The sequence below is a fragment of the Phallusia mammillata genome, chromosome 8 (genome assembly GCF_965637545.1).
Source record: "Phallusia mammillata chromosome 8, kaPhaMamm4.hap1.1, whole genome shotgun sequence".
NCBI classification, from domain to species: domain Eukaryota; kingdom Metazoa; phylum Chordata; class Ascidiacea; order Phlebobranchia; family Ascidiidae; genus Phallusia; species Phallusia mammillata.
Genome location: NC_137259.1, coordinates 15323344 through 15339720, shown reverse-complemented (window position 1 = coordinate 15339720; position 16377 = coordinate 15323344). Strand labels below are relative to the sequence as shown.

The window sequence follows — 16377 nt, the reverse complement described above, 5'->3', positions numbered from 1 at the left end:
TACCCTTGTATGTTAGTTAAAGTTTCAAGAACTATGAATTGTTTGATTATCATGTTGATTACCTAACTGCCCATCCAAAACAACAAATCGAAAAAAAGTTGCTTTTCCTATTTAAATTTTACATATTTTTTTGACAAACAAACACTGACTTTCAAGTCATCTTATTCAGAATTTTAGAACGCTAAAGTAAACCGGATCTAAAACAAAACCGTCAGAGAGCTTTTATGAAGTAAACACAATGTAGATGCTCCAACACTCGTTGTTGTGACCATCAACGCAAAGATGTTTAAACAATACTGTACTACAATTTTAGCCACTATACGTATCAACTCTATATCCCCCGATATGCTACCTGCCCTGACATTTACTCTCACAGGCCTTAAGACTGAATATCGGTGCGGCGACTTTAGTCAATATTTTCCGCGGTTCTCGTTTAGCAGGTAGTTGGTCCGCCTTTTATGTCAATAGTGGCTGTCCAGCGTTTACTGCTTGAAAAACAATCACACAACCCAGTAGAATATTCACTATACACACTGCAGTCATTTTCAATTCTAAACCTGTCCGAGTATCGTGTATATTGACAAGATATACAAGTCACTAACTTGGATACAAGTCACTAACTTGGATAAGTTAGGGTATGTCAAAATGTTAAAACACTGCTGTTCAGTTATAACCTTTCTCTATTTGTAGTGAACAAACATGTTTAGGCAACCAGAAAATCGCACAACAAATGCATTTGCCCTCGTATCTATCCACCATAAGCTGCAAAAAATGATTTAAATTAAGATGGTTGATCGCGAAACACGCTTAGCAAAGTCTGCTTCTGGGCCTTTAACGGCAACATGGCACTTTGTTTTTCTCTAAGCGCCATCGATCAGTTGACGTGCATCCTAAATTCTCAGACAGGCAGAAAAAAGGGCGTTTGCGTTGCCGCCATAGTGCATGGAATGTAGCACTACCAAATACCAAACACGTGTATAAACGCTTACCTAATCGCTTCAAGCAGTGTGCAAAAAAACAAACTTTCTTGATTCGACATTTGGAGACTGTAAACGAAATGTGTTTATATTTTGGTAAACTTTATGTTTTTTCACAGTCACAGGGCGATTAGGCTAAAAAACGGATCCCAACGGTTTATAGTAGTGATGTACCGAATCGGCGAAATTTCGATTCGGCCGAAACCGAATATTCGGCGGTTTTGCCGAATAAATTCGGCCGAATCAACCGAATCATTTATGATGTCACGCGAAGTCGTACGGCACGCGTTTGACATGAAAACATAAGTTTATCTACCAGGCAATTAGTGCAGAATGGTTGTGTTTCGTCCTTATTTCAGTTCTGTGCGGTTTAACATTGCCTTAAGCATAATTTCCAACCCGGCAATGAATTACTATTTAGTTGTCTGCAGTGGGGAAAACGATAATGTGGTAAAAAATATAATAACTGACAGGATTTTCGTTGGTACTAAGCAGGAAAGACACGCTTAACGCTTCAAATGTGTGTTCATAAAAGATTCGGTTTCGGCCGAATCGCAACAAATTATTCGGCCGAAACCGAGTCTTTGCAAAAGTGGCCGATTCGGCCGAATAAATTCGGCAAACCGAATATTCGGTACATCTCTAGTTTATAGCAGACGTGTACTATACGTTTTCATTAATTTGACACAAGCTGGATTGGAAGTATGCTTTAAACTTTAAAGGAAAGCCCAAACCCGAAAGTATCCTAAAACATGACCGAACCCGATTCTAAAATAAAAGCTAATTTAAGCCTCAAAGTTGGTGGAATTGTGTCAACTCAGGCCCGAATGAAGCTTGTTTTATATTCTGAATTAAGCTCGATTCCCGACGCCAAAAGTCCGGGTCGACTTACAACTCTGACAGAAGTGGCTAAATGTTACGCATCGAATTCCGGCATTAGAACTGCAACTATTTTCAGGTTAAGTTCCCTTGTTTGCGGTTTTCCTTACACCTGTTGCTCTTTCAACAAAAGTTCTACACCTGTTGGGTTTGGAAGCACATGTGACCATTTTATGATACTATGGTTTATTTAACGACAACCCATAGACCGCAATATTGCATTAAAGGCATGTAGGAAAACTTGACATTTTAGTTACCGTTTGAAAGTAAACTGTGCTTAAATCGACCCATAATATCCCGTAATTTAATGTGTCACTACGCCTGTTGATTGACATTAATAATTAACTGATTAGGGGATATATTGAGTGTCTTTTGCTTGAGTACACGTCCGATTAATCGTTTTTACGGTATCTGCCACAGCAAAACGAATGCCATAACCAATTGGACAACCGCCAGTCATTAAAATTTAACCGTTAATAAAGTTTTTACAGGCAAGAAAACATCAGCTATACGGTTTGCTTTTGTGCAACCATCAATATGGACAGATGTTGTGTCGACTAACAAGAAGTTTCACCTTTCATTACACATAAAAACATATGCTATAGATAATTGCATGTGGCCGCAACAAAAGATGCAAACTTGTCAGCTTATTGATTCTAAGAATTACGTCATTTAGTGCATTTTGGCAAACTTAGGATTTGCCGTCAAATTTAAGCTCATCTTTTCTATAAGGTGTGTTATTTAGTCCTTTAATTATCTCATCAGGAACTGGAATTTTGAATGATTTTTTGTGGGCGTTTTTGTTTACCAATACAACCCAACTTTACGCTGCAAAACCTAATATGTTTTATTTTTGCACTAATTGCTTTGTAACAACACGCACCGCCTTGGTGCGCATATTGTTACGAACACAATACATTGAAAACATCTCAAAACCCACCACAGGTTCTCCATTTGTTAAGTATCTTTTCATCTAAATCTCTTTCCCTTAAAGCAAAACCCGTTTTGCCAGTAACAAACCTAACTTTTTAATGTTCAATTTCTGGAAGTACTTCAAACCTTTTTTGCGATACAGTTGTGTATCTCTTTTCCACATGTCACACTTATATGTGACAGCGAATTATAACAAATTTCATTACAATATCAAATACAATTGACTCTTTCGACACCGAACAGATGGAGTCGAAATTAAATCAAACTTAATAGACATCGTTCAACTATAGTTCAACTAATACGATGATGGCAGATTGTAATTCTGGTAGGGCAGAAACCTTAACCCGGGGCTAAATGATGCCTATATTCAAAAAGGCAGATTTTTTAGTTCTTGATAATACTGTTAGCTCAAACATCGTATGTTAAAGTTATTTCATTACTATTATTGAAGTCAGTATTCGGTCAAGGTTTTTTGCGCTAAGAACCGAGAAATATTTTACGGACTGGACCAACGATTCTGACAAGATCTTTATCTAAGACCATAACTCTAAACACGGCCAATGTTTAAGCGGTAGAGGTTAAACAAACTAGAAGATTTATCAAAAATCGAATCATTAACGCAAAAAAAACAGCAGAAACATACGTGACAATATTTCGATGTAGAGTATTTTCATCGCCGTCTAAACAAAGTTAAGCTGCTCTTGACGTATTTGATGCAGAGCCTTAAGTTAGCGGCACCATAACCTTCTTATAGAACGCCCGACGAAGGGTAAAGCTATCTCATAATCAGCAAAAGGCCCAAAAACTAAAATTCATTAACCGGATAATGTTGCAGCCTCGTCCAAATTAACGACAAATCGATTGAACTGTCTCGGGCTTGACCGATTTTGCGGTTCGTTTGTGGTCCTGTTATAAGGCATGAAGTTTGAGTTTTACCAAAACTGACTTTAGAAAATTTATGTCATCTGTCAAAAACATAACGTATATCTGACCGCCTATTACAAACCTAATTATTGGTAAATACATGACATTAGATGTCAAAGATGTCATGCGTTATACATTAGCAAAGCAAAAATATGTTTTACGGCAAGCTCCTGAAATATTACATCTGAGTTTCCGTGTTTTATACGTATGCTACTGCAGTTGTTATGAAACAACTAAAACATTCTACAGTAACTTAGTCTAAAACGTAAAATGTTTTCTTGTGTATTCTTGTGTATCTAAAACGTTTTCTTGTATATCACATCCTGTTAAAACTGTCCTTGACTAAAAATTAGCTGTTTGTACAGAATATAATCACTAATAATAAGACGGACAAAATGTACCACTTCACTAAACAATTCGGTGCTGGAATTGGCTGAAATACTGGTCCAAATACCGTCAAACAGACTACTCTAGACGTTTGTCGAGATTTAGATCTTTTTCCTCAAGTGAAAAATCATCCCGATGAAATCAGCTTGTTGTGTACGTATTACACATGTTTTTCGTTTCGCTTTGACCTTTAGTAAGACATACAAGTCCCAAAGGCTTTTTCCCCGAAGTGCGTTTCTTACCCTTTTCAATTTGTTATTCCGCGCCCCTCATTTAGGGTTCCCGCGTTTTTACATCAATCTTGGACGCATTCACTGCTGTCAAACAAACATAGATTAGAGAAACCGCTTGACAGTCACCATCGGGTAAAATCGATGCCAACACGTACAACGTCATTCTTAACGCGGCCCCATCACATAGCCTTTGAGCAACACAGCTGCTTCTGCTACGCTCTACCTTTAACTATAGTTGGGTACACGCCAATATTAAGGGACTGTAGCGTTGGTCGTGTCGCTTTAATAGACGACGCTGTCGCAATGTAACTTAATCCTCTTTCAACGGTTTCCTAAACAGCAATGTGCAAGGCTGCTACAATGTAGTCAGTGTGTGCACACACTGCCATGGCATTAAAGCAAGACTTCAATATAATAAGGCAGCATTGCATGGGGCGTAAAAGTTGGTCTGTATCAGAAAGTTTTTACACCGTGTCGTGCACAAACTAAAATAAACATATTTATGGAACAATATTGTCATTTATGTTTGAACAATAGTGATACATTAAGCCCTTTAATCCTAAACACAGCCTTTCTTTTTATTTCATTGCCAAGTGTTTTCACAGGTTTCAAAAAACAATGCCATGTTAAGTGTTAAATTAATAATTGTAGCAACAAATTCGCTAGCAATGTTTGGCAACACAGATTAGCCCCATTAAGTAAGATATTTCGTTTTCAAGCTCATTTTAAACTTGTGCATATAGCACATGCAAATTTCTCGTAGTTGTGGACTAAGGCGAATAGTCCAACTACGTCCTCGAGCAGAGCCGTGTAACCATAAACTGCGATGGGCTAAATACAAGTTAACATGTTCAGATTGCGGGTCAGACCTTAATGCAACAAAAGTTGCCTATATTGTGGCGTATTAAACACGTTTGTATCTATAGTTTAGCAACAGTCAGGTAAGTTCGCAAAGTCTTTAAAAAAGAGTGCGTTGATTTGTTCAGGAACAAATAACAACTGAATCGCTCGCTACCACTACACTTCATTTACACCTTAAACGTTTCCGCGGGCCGTACAACCTTTATAGGCTACAAAGGGTCGCATTTGGCCCGCGGGTTGCCACACACGTGCTTAAGACAACTGCACAACATACATAATGATTTTCAGTGAGCAAAACTGTCATCCAATAGCTTACTGTCCTCAGTTTTGGGGATGCTTTTTCAAAATGCGTTTCGGTTTTGTGGCAAATCAAAAAAAGTAACTTCTCAATTGAATGCTTAAGTTTTTTGTGTGATATCTGATGATTACGATACAATGCATCTTTGTCAATTAATTAGTCCATGGCATAATTTTGATTGATTCATTTTACATGCATGTATATCAAAGGACATCAAGATAATCAAGCCTAAACTCGACATTAACACAAACTTCCAATCATAACAAGCGAACGGTTAAGGGCTTGTGAAAGATAACCACTTTTCTGTCCCCTTTTGCATGACGACGAGGTGGCCGAGTGGTTAAGGCGATGGACTGCTAATCCATTGTGCTCTGCACGCGTGGGTTCGAATCCCATCCTCGTCGCTTGGGGATGTAGCTCAGTGGTAGAGCGCACGCTTTGCATGTGTGAGGCCCCGGGTTCGATCCCCGGCATCTCCACCTTTTGATATTTTTTTCATCATAGCTTTGTTTTTCATTAAATACTTTTTAAGAGTAGATCCAGGCCCTTTAATCTGAATATTTAGTGTTTGAAGTATAGAAAACAAAACATATATTTGCGGCATATTTTTTGCGCGCAATTGTTTCTGTAGGTTAGACCAGTGGTTCCCAACCGCCGGTCCGCGGACGCAAATGAACGCTTTGGAAAGAAAGTCAATGACAAGTGCTAAACTTGGCTAACTGTGTCAGACAGTTACGGTATATTTGCATTCTTTTAGATTTTCACTAATCTAACAGCTGTCGTTCTAACAGCCGGCGCAAGGATTTCAGCATGATTGATGGTTTAATTTTTCCTTCTTGTCTCTTAACAGTAGGGTTCAGCAAGCCGGATCCTATGCAACATACACTTATGAATGGAAATAAAGCTATGATTTATACTCTCCACTTTTATGTGAGCTAGTGTGGATAAAAACTTTTGTTTTCAATCTTAAGTCTTCGCCTAACAAACGTTATAACTTGTATTCACGTGTGTGAAATTGTTTGTTAGGCACTTTGTCAAAGAAGTGTTTCTTGTAAGGCCTAGATTTTATAAACATTGCATAGATGCATTTTCATAGTTTAGAGTCGGGTAGATTGCATATTTGATTGACAAAGCATACACTATCTGAATATTTAGGCTACTAGTTGATGACATATACCTATGTGCATGTGTTCTGTTAGACCGCGGGCCTAACTTAAAAAAAATGAATCTTTTACTTCGAATAGACGTTTATTAATTTGAACTTGGATTGTGTTGATCCCAAGTCAGGCCAAAGTTGTTGTCGTCACATAGGAGTAGGCTACACCACGGAATAACAAAGTAGTAGAATGTTATTACATAAACGACCACAAGTTGTTCTGGATGAGAAAAGCACGCACAAAATTGTACAAAAACACACTTACAAAATTGACAAGTCGCTAAAAAACATTTGTAAACATTTGACAGTTCTGTGTAAAAGTAAAAAGCATCTTTACTATTGCAACGAATTTACTTGGCACTAAAAAACCTTGTTACAAAAAACAAAACAGTATACAGCATATTGTAATCTACATTTTAACATAAAGTACATAAATGAACAGTTCGTAACTGACTATGACACAACGTAAAAACTCTTTAACAAAATTCCTGGCGTAATAATCGAGCATAAACTACAGTTACAGAGCTGCAACAGGGTTGTCATGCCCCTCTCTTCGTAGGTAGCAGTTTCTGGTTCTCCATTTTTTCTGCCTCTGATCTGTGAAAAGGTAACTTATTGAAGGCCAGCAATATCACAGCCAAAGAGGTCATTGCAAATGGGAATGCCACAGACGCCACAGCGCCAGAAGTGGTCAACAAAACCCGACCGATGATCGGGTAGGTCATTCGCATGAATCCAAGGCCAATCATGTTTAGCATTGTAACTTGCAATGTTGGTTCCGGATAGGTAACCTCAACCAGCAGCTCGTATAGTCCAACTGAAGTAGCACCGAGAAATAAACCGATAAACACAACCCCGACATATACTATGACTATAGATGACATTTTGACCCCAATAAGGCACAGCATGCAGGAGAGGCTCTCCAAAGATACCGTTACAATCACCAAGGCTTTAGCTCGCTTGATTCTTGTTAAGATCGGCGCTGAACTAAAGCACCCAATGGCATAACAAAGCCATGATACCATAAGCACCAGTCCGGCTGAAGAATTCAAACCATTTTTGGCGGCAAACTCACTGTGTAATACAGAAGCCAGGAGAATTGTGTTGTTCCTTAAAACAGGGTTGACGATTCCAAAAACAGCCCAAACCACCAAAAAATAGCGATCGCAGAACAGTTTCACAAGAAGTACTTTGAAACTTTTAAGTCCGTCGCTAAGAGAAACGTTCTTTATTCGTTCGGCTTCTTGACTTTTTTGGGCTTTAGCTTGTGCGAGGCTGGGCGGCAGTGGTGGTCTGTCTTCAAAAAAATATACAGCCATTGCGAAAACTGTGGTTAAAATGACGGATATCGTGGCAAACAGGAGCCCAAGCTTGAATTGCACTTGACTTCTTGTGTCCGCAACACTAACTAAGTGAGGGGTCGTCACCGAACCTGCTGCATCGCCAAGAGCCCGTGCTGCTGTCATGAAGGCGATAGCAGTAGGAATTTCGTTAGTTGGAAACCAAACGGCAGCGGTTGTTGTTTCAATCGACAAAGACAGCAAATTGTTGCAACCTGCAATTGCTTGTCCAAAAAGTACCAAAGGGTAGCCGTGAGGCAGGAAAAATGCCACTGTGATTGTCATGACACCCACCATCAGTACACCAATCATAAGTAGACACGTGGACTTATACCCGCATCTGGTCACCAGGAACGACAACGGCAAGGTAGCAAGCATGAATACAACCGATTGAATAATGGTAAACCAGTCTATTTGCCATGGTTCAACATGAAAAAAACCCGTCAGAACGTTGTTGATGGACCCGAAGCAGCCCTGGTTAAATCCACGAAAAAATATCGTCATAAAGGTAAGAACCACGATCAAGAAACGTAGTTTGTACGATTTTATTTCGCCGATTGCTTCTTGGGGTTTGGTCGTGCCAACTTTGCAGACAGTTTCCTTTAACGTGGGTTTTCCTGTATCCATTGCTCCAACTAACATACAGCAAAACTTTGATGTGACACTGTGAAGCTGTGTAAAAAAAACAACGCCTTTTAAAAATATACACATTAACTTTGATGTTAGGACTCTTCCACTAAACCTATTTAACACTCAACCCTTAAATGAAAAAAAAAATATTACTCTCTACCTGGAGTGAAAAAGAGATATTTCAAACCCTGAACTCTGATCTATTTTGAACTAAATGCGTATTTGCGCTGTTTTTAGCTATTTGAAACATTATGTTTTTAGCTATATCCTTGTTTATTGTAGACGCATCTTGCCACTAAATCTGTTTCTTTGCCAAGTAATATAAGCGAATCATACGAATCGGTCTAATTTTTAAACTATCAAAAAATCTAAATACGCATTTGTTTGCTAAAATCGCATTGCTTTTTTGAAAGGACGTACCACGAAGCAAGACGGTTTGAAAAACTTTAAAGCAAAAAAGCGACTTTGAGTTAGTTAAAGTCGCATTTCTGGTAGCTTTCCTTTTTTACCAAAGTAATTATTTATCTTTGGAAATCTGACAAGGAAATGAAACTACTTCCCGGTTCTTTCTGCATAAGGAATAATACGCAGACATGCTGTCAGTCAAACGGCAACTGTGAATCTGGCAACAGATTATAGTTGTTTCAGTTAGGTTAGCGCAATGAAACTATTTGCCTAATCTTTACAAATCACCTTCAAAATTGGAATTCTCTTGACTTGATTTCATTTATATCTTATTATTTCACTTCATTTTAAATAAAGTCGCATAAAACAATCGCAGCATAGTTTGAACAATCTTGCAGTGAACATGACATCCATAAATAATAAAATCATTTTTTTACCAAGTTAAATTGCACAACAATTCTTACAAAGGCGGTGTTGCTATTTCAAATTTAAAAGAAAAAAATGATCTCATGTTCATGCATATGTATGCATACTCATGCATTTGCAAATGTATTTAGTTAGAGATTTTCTTGTCTCCGGAAATTGTTGAAGGGAGATTTCTTGTTTAATGAAACTGTCTAAACGTCGTATGTTGACACATTGGTTTCCCGTATTTTGTCGAATCGTGTCACAGCGAAAAGCAGACTGCTGAAAGAAATTTGTCTTGTTATCTTTGCATATTCACCCGTCGTATGCTTCTTTCGTTTTAATAAAGTTGCAGTTTCCAGTAAAAAAGCACATTCGTTGAGGTTTGTTTGAATCTTGACCGTATTTGAAGATAAAACTTACTCCATGATTTTACTAACAAAATAATCCTACAATAACAAAAGTCTAATCTTGTAAACAGTATCTTTCAAACATTATGATTTCTTAAGTTTAGCAGCAAAAAAAATGTAAATTTTTCTTCGTTTAGAACAGTGGTTCCCAACCGGGGTGCCGCGGCCAATTGCAATGCTCAAGGGTACCGCGAGATATTAACATTGCATTACTGCGGCCCATTCTTTATTTTAACTTTAACCCGTGCGGAATTTATTTATTTTTTGCCGAGTTTCAGTTATAAATGTTAAGCACTCATTTATTTCATTTAACACTAGACGGCGTTTCGCCTGGTTCATCATGATAACATTGTTGGAAACCTTTGCATGGGGATACGATATATAGCTAATCCATCGATACACAGCTCATCGAGTTAAGTCTAAGTTACAAACCCTTTAACCGCGGCGGGCCCACAAATGGGCTCGAAGACATGGTCAATTGTAAATTGCGATAGAATACAAACTGGTACGAATTTTGTTTGCCAACTAAGGTGCGTTTGAAAGCATATGTACAAATGGCTTCTGTGGGTGACGGCATTTTTCGTATTAACGAATATAAAAAAAATTAAAAAACGAGAACAGCAACTTCGAGGAAAGAAATGCGGGTGTCTTTATCGAATGCGCCACCAAATGGGCTATTAAGGGACTTTGTGCAAGAAGCCAAGCCCAAATTTTACACTGACTTTTAAATAGATACATTTATTTACACGCGCTATACTGTACAACTCATTCTGTGTTATTTCATACAGTTATTTGAAATACAGAAACCTCATAAAATTGATCCAATTTTGCCAGGGTGCCGCAAACTATTTATCTCTTTGATAGGGTTCCGCAAGGTCAAAAAGGTTGGGAACCACTGGTTTAGAACCTGAAGGTCAGGCCTTTGTATGACTCTTGGTGCTTTGTTGTTACTGAGCAAAGAGAATCACAACCGTTTAACTTGTAAATTACCAATTGCTACCAAACCGAAACGAAGAAACTTAGATGTCATTATTAGGGGAACTTTGACTTGATTCAATTAATCAATTCCACAACTGGAAATCAACCTTATCTTCTTTGATTGTTGAAAAGTCACAAAAAATCAAATCACCTTGGAGAGAAAATGTTTAGAATTTGCCATTTACTAACCTTTCATTCATCTTTGGTGAATTTTCCTGGTAAAAATGTGCAACACAGGATGCATTCATGAACCCACACAAAAGCATATTTGCTTCTATATCAATAACTTAGACATAGGAGCATGTACAGACCTGTAGAAAATTATTTAAGAATTAGAAGAGGACCGTTATGTTGGTATATAAAGAACAAATTGTTACGCGTTTGTCTTGTTAATTATCCTTGTGTCGATTGGTTGGAAAATTTGTTGGGTAGAGCTACTGACACGATATGTTCCAGGAGATTCAAAAGTGCTTAATTTTCGATAGGTGGCGTAAAGAGCTGAATTATTTATTTAGCGGCTAAAGAGGGGTTGGTTTGGGATGCAAGTTTTTGAAAATGTTGCATTAGTAACTATTTTTTTGCTAGTTTTATTGAACTTTAAATGCTAATACCTGACCCCGACCCTAATAGCCCTAACCGCTAGCATTTTTTGAGATATACCGTTTTAAATAAAAAAAGTGCTGTTTGCGCCACCTGTCGAAAATTAAGCACTTTTGGATCTCCTGAAACATATCGTGTTAGTAGCTCTACCAATTTGTTGCATGACGTTACTGCTACCTAGGGGCTAGGTTAATGCAATTCCTAAACTGACCGTAAAAACTTTAACTTTAAAACTATTTTAAGTTGTTGAAAACGACTAAATGGTTGTTCAAGCTGAAACCAACCCGTTAATAAATAAATAATCAGAAATCGGATACGGCGAAAACCTGGAACGATGTGAATACATTATCAAGTCGTCGCCAAAAAGTGGTTCTTAACATCTCTTAACTTCTTTATATCTTTTTTTCAAGGGTATAACTTGACGGCGTTTGGCACAATCAACATAGAACAAATTGATTTGGCAAATTGATTGGTTTGTCAATTGTCCACGCACTAATCATGACGTTGTGCAGTGCACCTTTGCTTCTTGGACTTAAAATGTTCGGACTCAAACCTGCAATCGCCGCCGCAACCTTTTGCATTGCCATCGGGTTTTCCTTGATTTGTCGGGCGCTGTATATTCCAAACGGATACCAAGTGGCAATACTTGGTCAGACAACGTTAGTTTTGGCAACGGTTGGGTGTTTTCCATTGAGATGTTCGAGTGCGGCTGTTTGGTTTCCAGTCAACCAAGTTCCCCTTGCTACTAGTTTGATGATGAGTTGTTGGTTTTTGGGAGAAGCTTAAGGACAGTATGTTACAACCTCTGTTTAGAGCCAGACACTGGTTAAAAAATCTATACCAGGTATTTATTTTGTTGCTACTTGTACAGTTTCTTTGTATTACATAGTAGCCACTTTTTATGTCTAAAACTGCTTCTACTTGGTACGTGTTTTGCTTAATTCATTCAGAGGTTGTGTGTCCGGTCTGGATTATGTATTGTGTTTCGTAACACGTAGCTACTTGCATTACTTGACTTTAGCTGCCTTGCCGTTTACGCTATTCGTTATCATCTCATGTTTAACGCTAACTTAGCAGATGTTTCCGGCATTGTTTTGCAATGCTACAGTATGTTTTACATTGCGGCATTTCAGCATTCCACGCCGTTTTTTTGCTACAAGTCAGTACAAATCTAAATGAAGAACCAACTGCAATATTTAACTGACAAGGCATTCGGCGTACTAATCTTTGCATATTTTTCGCATCTCCTTATTTTCGCATAATTCAATTCAATATTTTGTCTACGAATACGCTTAATATAATTGGGCAAACTAGTCATCTTTACCGTCACGTTTACGTATAGCCAACGAAACATTGGATATTTTTCTTGTAGTAATTTGTATTTTTATGCCATAATTTCAAATGCATGAAATGGTGTTGAGGATTTCCATGGTTGCGTTGTATTTTCTAATGTTTTGCTATGATCAGCAACTGATTTCGAGCCTTGTGTCCTATGGCGCAGTAGTATTGCTGACTCGGAAGTGACTGATAAGAGTCGACTTAATACACAGAAAATCAAGTACACAGAAAATCAGATATGCTCTCAACTGTTTTTATCGATCTTCAATGGTGCTGGCCTCTGCTTCTTGGCGGTAGAATGGCATCTTTGTAAAGGGCAACGAACATGTTGGTAACAGTAGATAAAACAGTTCCATAGCAAATGCTGCGATAGGTCCAAACTTTTCGAGTAACAATCTAGCAATAGTAGTTTGAATGACCAACATGATTCCTACGCCAACTGGATTGACAACATATACATCTGTGATTCGGGTCGGGTAAGTAACTTGGACCAGAAGTTCTGTAACACTCACTAATGCAAGTCCCACGAAAAATCCCAAACATATTTGGCTGGCATAAACCATCGAAATTGAAGTAATTGCTAGTCCAGCTATCCCAACAACGCAAGAAACGCTTGCCATGCCAGTGGACACCACTACCGATGCTTTATAACGACCAGTTACCACCAGCAAACGACCTGCTGAAAAACTGCCCACAATCGACATGAGCCAAAGTCCCATAATCATAAAGCCTCCGTCAACGTTGGTATTCCCGTTCTTTCTGAAGTTTGCTTGAAGTATCGATGATAGCAAGGTGGTTGTGGATCGTGGAACTGGGTCGATAGCAATTCGTGCAAACCACGCTGTTAAAAAGTGGACGTTGGTCAACAATTTTAGTTGCACATTTTTGAATTTTATTAGCTCTTCTTTGAAGCTAGTGCTTTCTTGTAACTCTTGTAACTGCAACACTTTGAGTTGAGCAATGCTTGGAGGATGCTTGGGTCGTGGTTTCGTAAACAACACAACAAACATAAGGATAGCCCATGTGACAATTGCGAATGATCCAAACAATGCGGACAAACGTATTTGGACCTTTGATGCACTATCACTGATTGAAACTAAATAAGGGGCGATCACAGCACCAGCAGCTTCTCCAACAGCCCGTCCAATATACATGATACCAATGGCGTAGGCGATTTCGTTGGCTGGAAACCACACAGCAGCGATTGAGCTTTTCAGTGGGAACCAGATTGTTGTGGAGAGAGCAGACATAACCTCGCCAAAAATAGCGATAAAATAACCTTGACGAAATGAAACTGCCAGACTGGACAGGCTTAAACTTACAGCAGAACATACGATCATTGCAACAATAGACGTTTTCACGCTGAATTTTCTTAATATAAACAACAGGGGTATACAAACCAAAACAATGGTTAAAGCGCGAACATTCGAAAGCCAGTCAATTTGCCAAGGCTCCACGTTAAAGTAATTGGCCATGACATTGTTGGTGAGACCAAATGCTGCCAATACAAAACATCGCATGCTCGTCACAACACACGTGATGAAAACTATCACCCATCTTTCAGGAGAAGGTTGTCCAACTTCTACATTTACTTTTGAGCCTTCTCTTTTGCCACCATTTGCTGTGCCTGGGTTGATCATAGGGCATGTTTCTGTTTCGTTTTGCATTTAAACCTTTTGTTTTTCCTGGTCTTAAAAGTTACCTAACTTCACCAATGTGTCACAAAGTGCTTTGCAAAACCGCTAATGGTAAACTAACAATCAACATTACTTCCTACTGTTTTCAGAAAAACTGTACATCCAAATATCATAATATCCTGCAAGTAGTTAGTTCTTTTGCCCTGACACTGTCTACGGGACTTCTAAGTTGCAACTAAAATATTGCTTTTTTGTGTTTTTGTGAAGATATATCACTTAATACCGTTTTAAGCGTAAATATTAGTTTAAAGTTGTCCAGAAAGTCGTTTTCAAAATATACATTTTTGATGACGTCATGAATTAGTTGTGAAGTCAACTATGTAAACTTTATTTTATTTTATTATCGTACTACAAACTAAAAATGTTTTCCGGTCTTGAAACTTGTGTAAAAATATTTTATTGTGAGGAATATTATAAATTAATATACCCATATTGAATTCAAAACCCGTTTGGTAAAGCTGAGTGTCATTAGATATCTTTGCATCATAATAACACAGAAACGTCAAAGAATGTGATGACAAACAACAAAACATGCGTTTCAGAGTACTTCATAATTTATTGTCTATATTTTTTCTCTCTATTGAAATAGTGAAAGCAATAGTAAATGCAATCCATGGGCAAGTAATTACAATTAATATGCAGGGCATCAGATTTGGACATTTGGAATTAGTAGTGCAGTTACTGCAGTTATTTTTAAGTTTATTTTTGTAAAATAACTGCAGTCATTACTTGCAGGAAACCCAAATTGATTTGTAAAGCTGTATTTGCAAGCTAGTCCTGACAAAAATTACCCACTAGCTTACATAGTTTTTGCCATTTTCTGTACAGCAGTGTCAAACTGTAAACAAAGATTTCCGCAATGCGCCGGCAAAGTCCAAAAAAGTCATGAAGCAACTGTATGCTGGTCAGTCAAGCGTGAAACACAAAAAATCAATTTAGGCAAAACCTTAAAAACAAACCTTTTATGTTTATTCATTTGTCCTTGGTATATTTGCATATTTTCAAGTACAAATCCATCAGATTTTTGACCCGACTAGAAGCCATTATAAATCAGCTTTCAAATGCACCCCAGTTGGGAAGAAAAATCGTAACAGTTTGAATTTGATAGCTTTTTTTAATTGGCCATATCTTAGGGCCGCAGTTAAAGAGCAAAGTATTTGTGCATAAGCCAAGCAAGAAACGCTACAACGTATATTGCCATGTCAGCACATTGCTGCAGAATCAAATTCTTTTCAGTTATGACAGCAGAGCATAGGAAAACAGAAGAGCATAAAGGTTTGCCAACGCTTTCGACCTCATATTAAACACTGAGTCAAGAGCAAAATTTGGACTTTTTTGACCTAAAAACGGTTTGACATTTTATGCTGTCATCAGCAGGGAAAACACAACAAACGTAAGGGTAACGTACAAAGGCAATTAACCAGTGTTAAACCACATACAAATTACAGATAGGTGGGTCCTGGGGCATAGACAAGAACGCTGCACATTGAACAGAAAAAAGGGGATAGGATTCTTAATATTTGTTTAATTCTGGATTGTGGTATTGTATGGCCTGAGTTTTGTATCAAGAAAGTTGGCAAAATCAGACGCTCTTTGACAAGAAAACGTATATATTTTGCAGCTTCTTATCTTCTGAAACGAAAATCTTTAAAAGGTAAGTGAAACAAGAAACGGTTATTCCAATATATTTGTAAAAAAAACATTCGACAATCCTAATTTAAATCTCAAATGGAGTGTAAAACCCAACAATGATCAGACTAGTAAACGCAGCAAAACGGCGAGAGAATAAATCAAAAGTTCCGCATTATTTTCGAAACGTCATATTTTTATCAATATATTGGCCTACCTATTTCTTGCAAGATTTTTTAAACCGTGAATATTGTACCTGGGTAAGGTTTTTTATAATACCAACCAACTTCAGTAATT

General features: G+C 37.9%; 2 protein-coding genes and 2 non-coding genes across 4 annotated transcripts; 2 read left to right on the top strand and 2 right to left on the bottom strand.

Annotated features, from left to right (window-relative positions):
* Positions 1 to 5814: 5814 nt before the first annotated feature.
* Trnas-gcu (transfer RNA serine (anticodon GCU)) lies at positions 5815 to 5896 on the top strand. The gene has a single exon. It is a non-coding gene; the product is annotated as a tRNA-Ser (tRNA).
* Positions 5897 to 5899: 3 nt separating this feature from the next.
* Positions 5900 to 5971, top strand: Trnaa-ugc (transfer RNA alanine (anticodon UGC)). The gene has a single exon. It is a non-coding gene; the product is annotated as a tRNA-Ala (tRNA).
* A 750-nt stretch (positions 5972 to 6721) lies between these two features.
* On the bottom strand, positions 6722 to 8752 carry LOC145205521 (choline/ethanolamine transporter flvcr2a-like). Its single transcript, XM_080078262.1, has one exon. It carries the CDS (start codon positions 8697 to 8699, stop codon positions 7188 to 7190), a length of 1512 nt encoding a protein of 503 aa, XP_079934388.1. The 5' UTR covers positions 8700 to 8752; the 3' UTR covers positions 6722 to 7187.
* Positions 8753 to 13008: 4256 nt separating this feature from the next.
* LOC145205572 (choline/ethanolamine transporter FLVCR2-like) lies at positions 13009 to 14394 on the bottom strand. Its single transcript, XM_080078305.1, has one exon. It carries the CDS (start codon positions 14392 to 14394, stop codon positions 13009 to 13011), a length of 1386 nt encoding a protein of 461 aa, XP_079934431.1.
* Positions 14395 to 16377: the final 1983 nt, after the last annotated feature.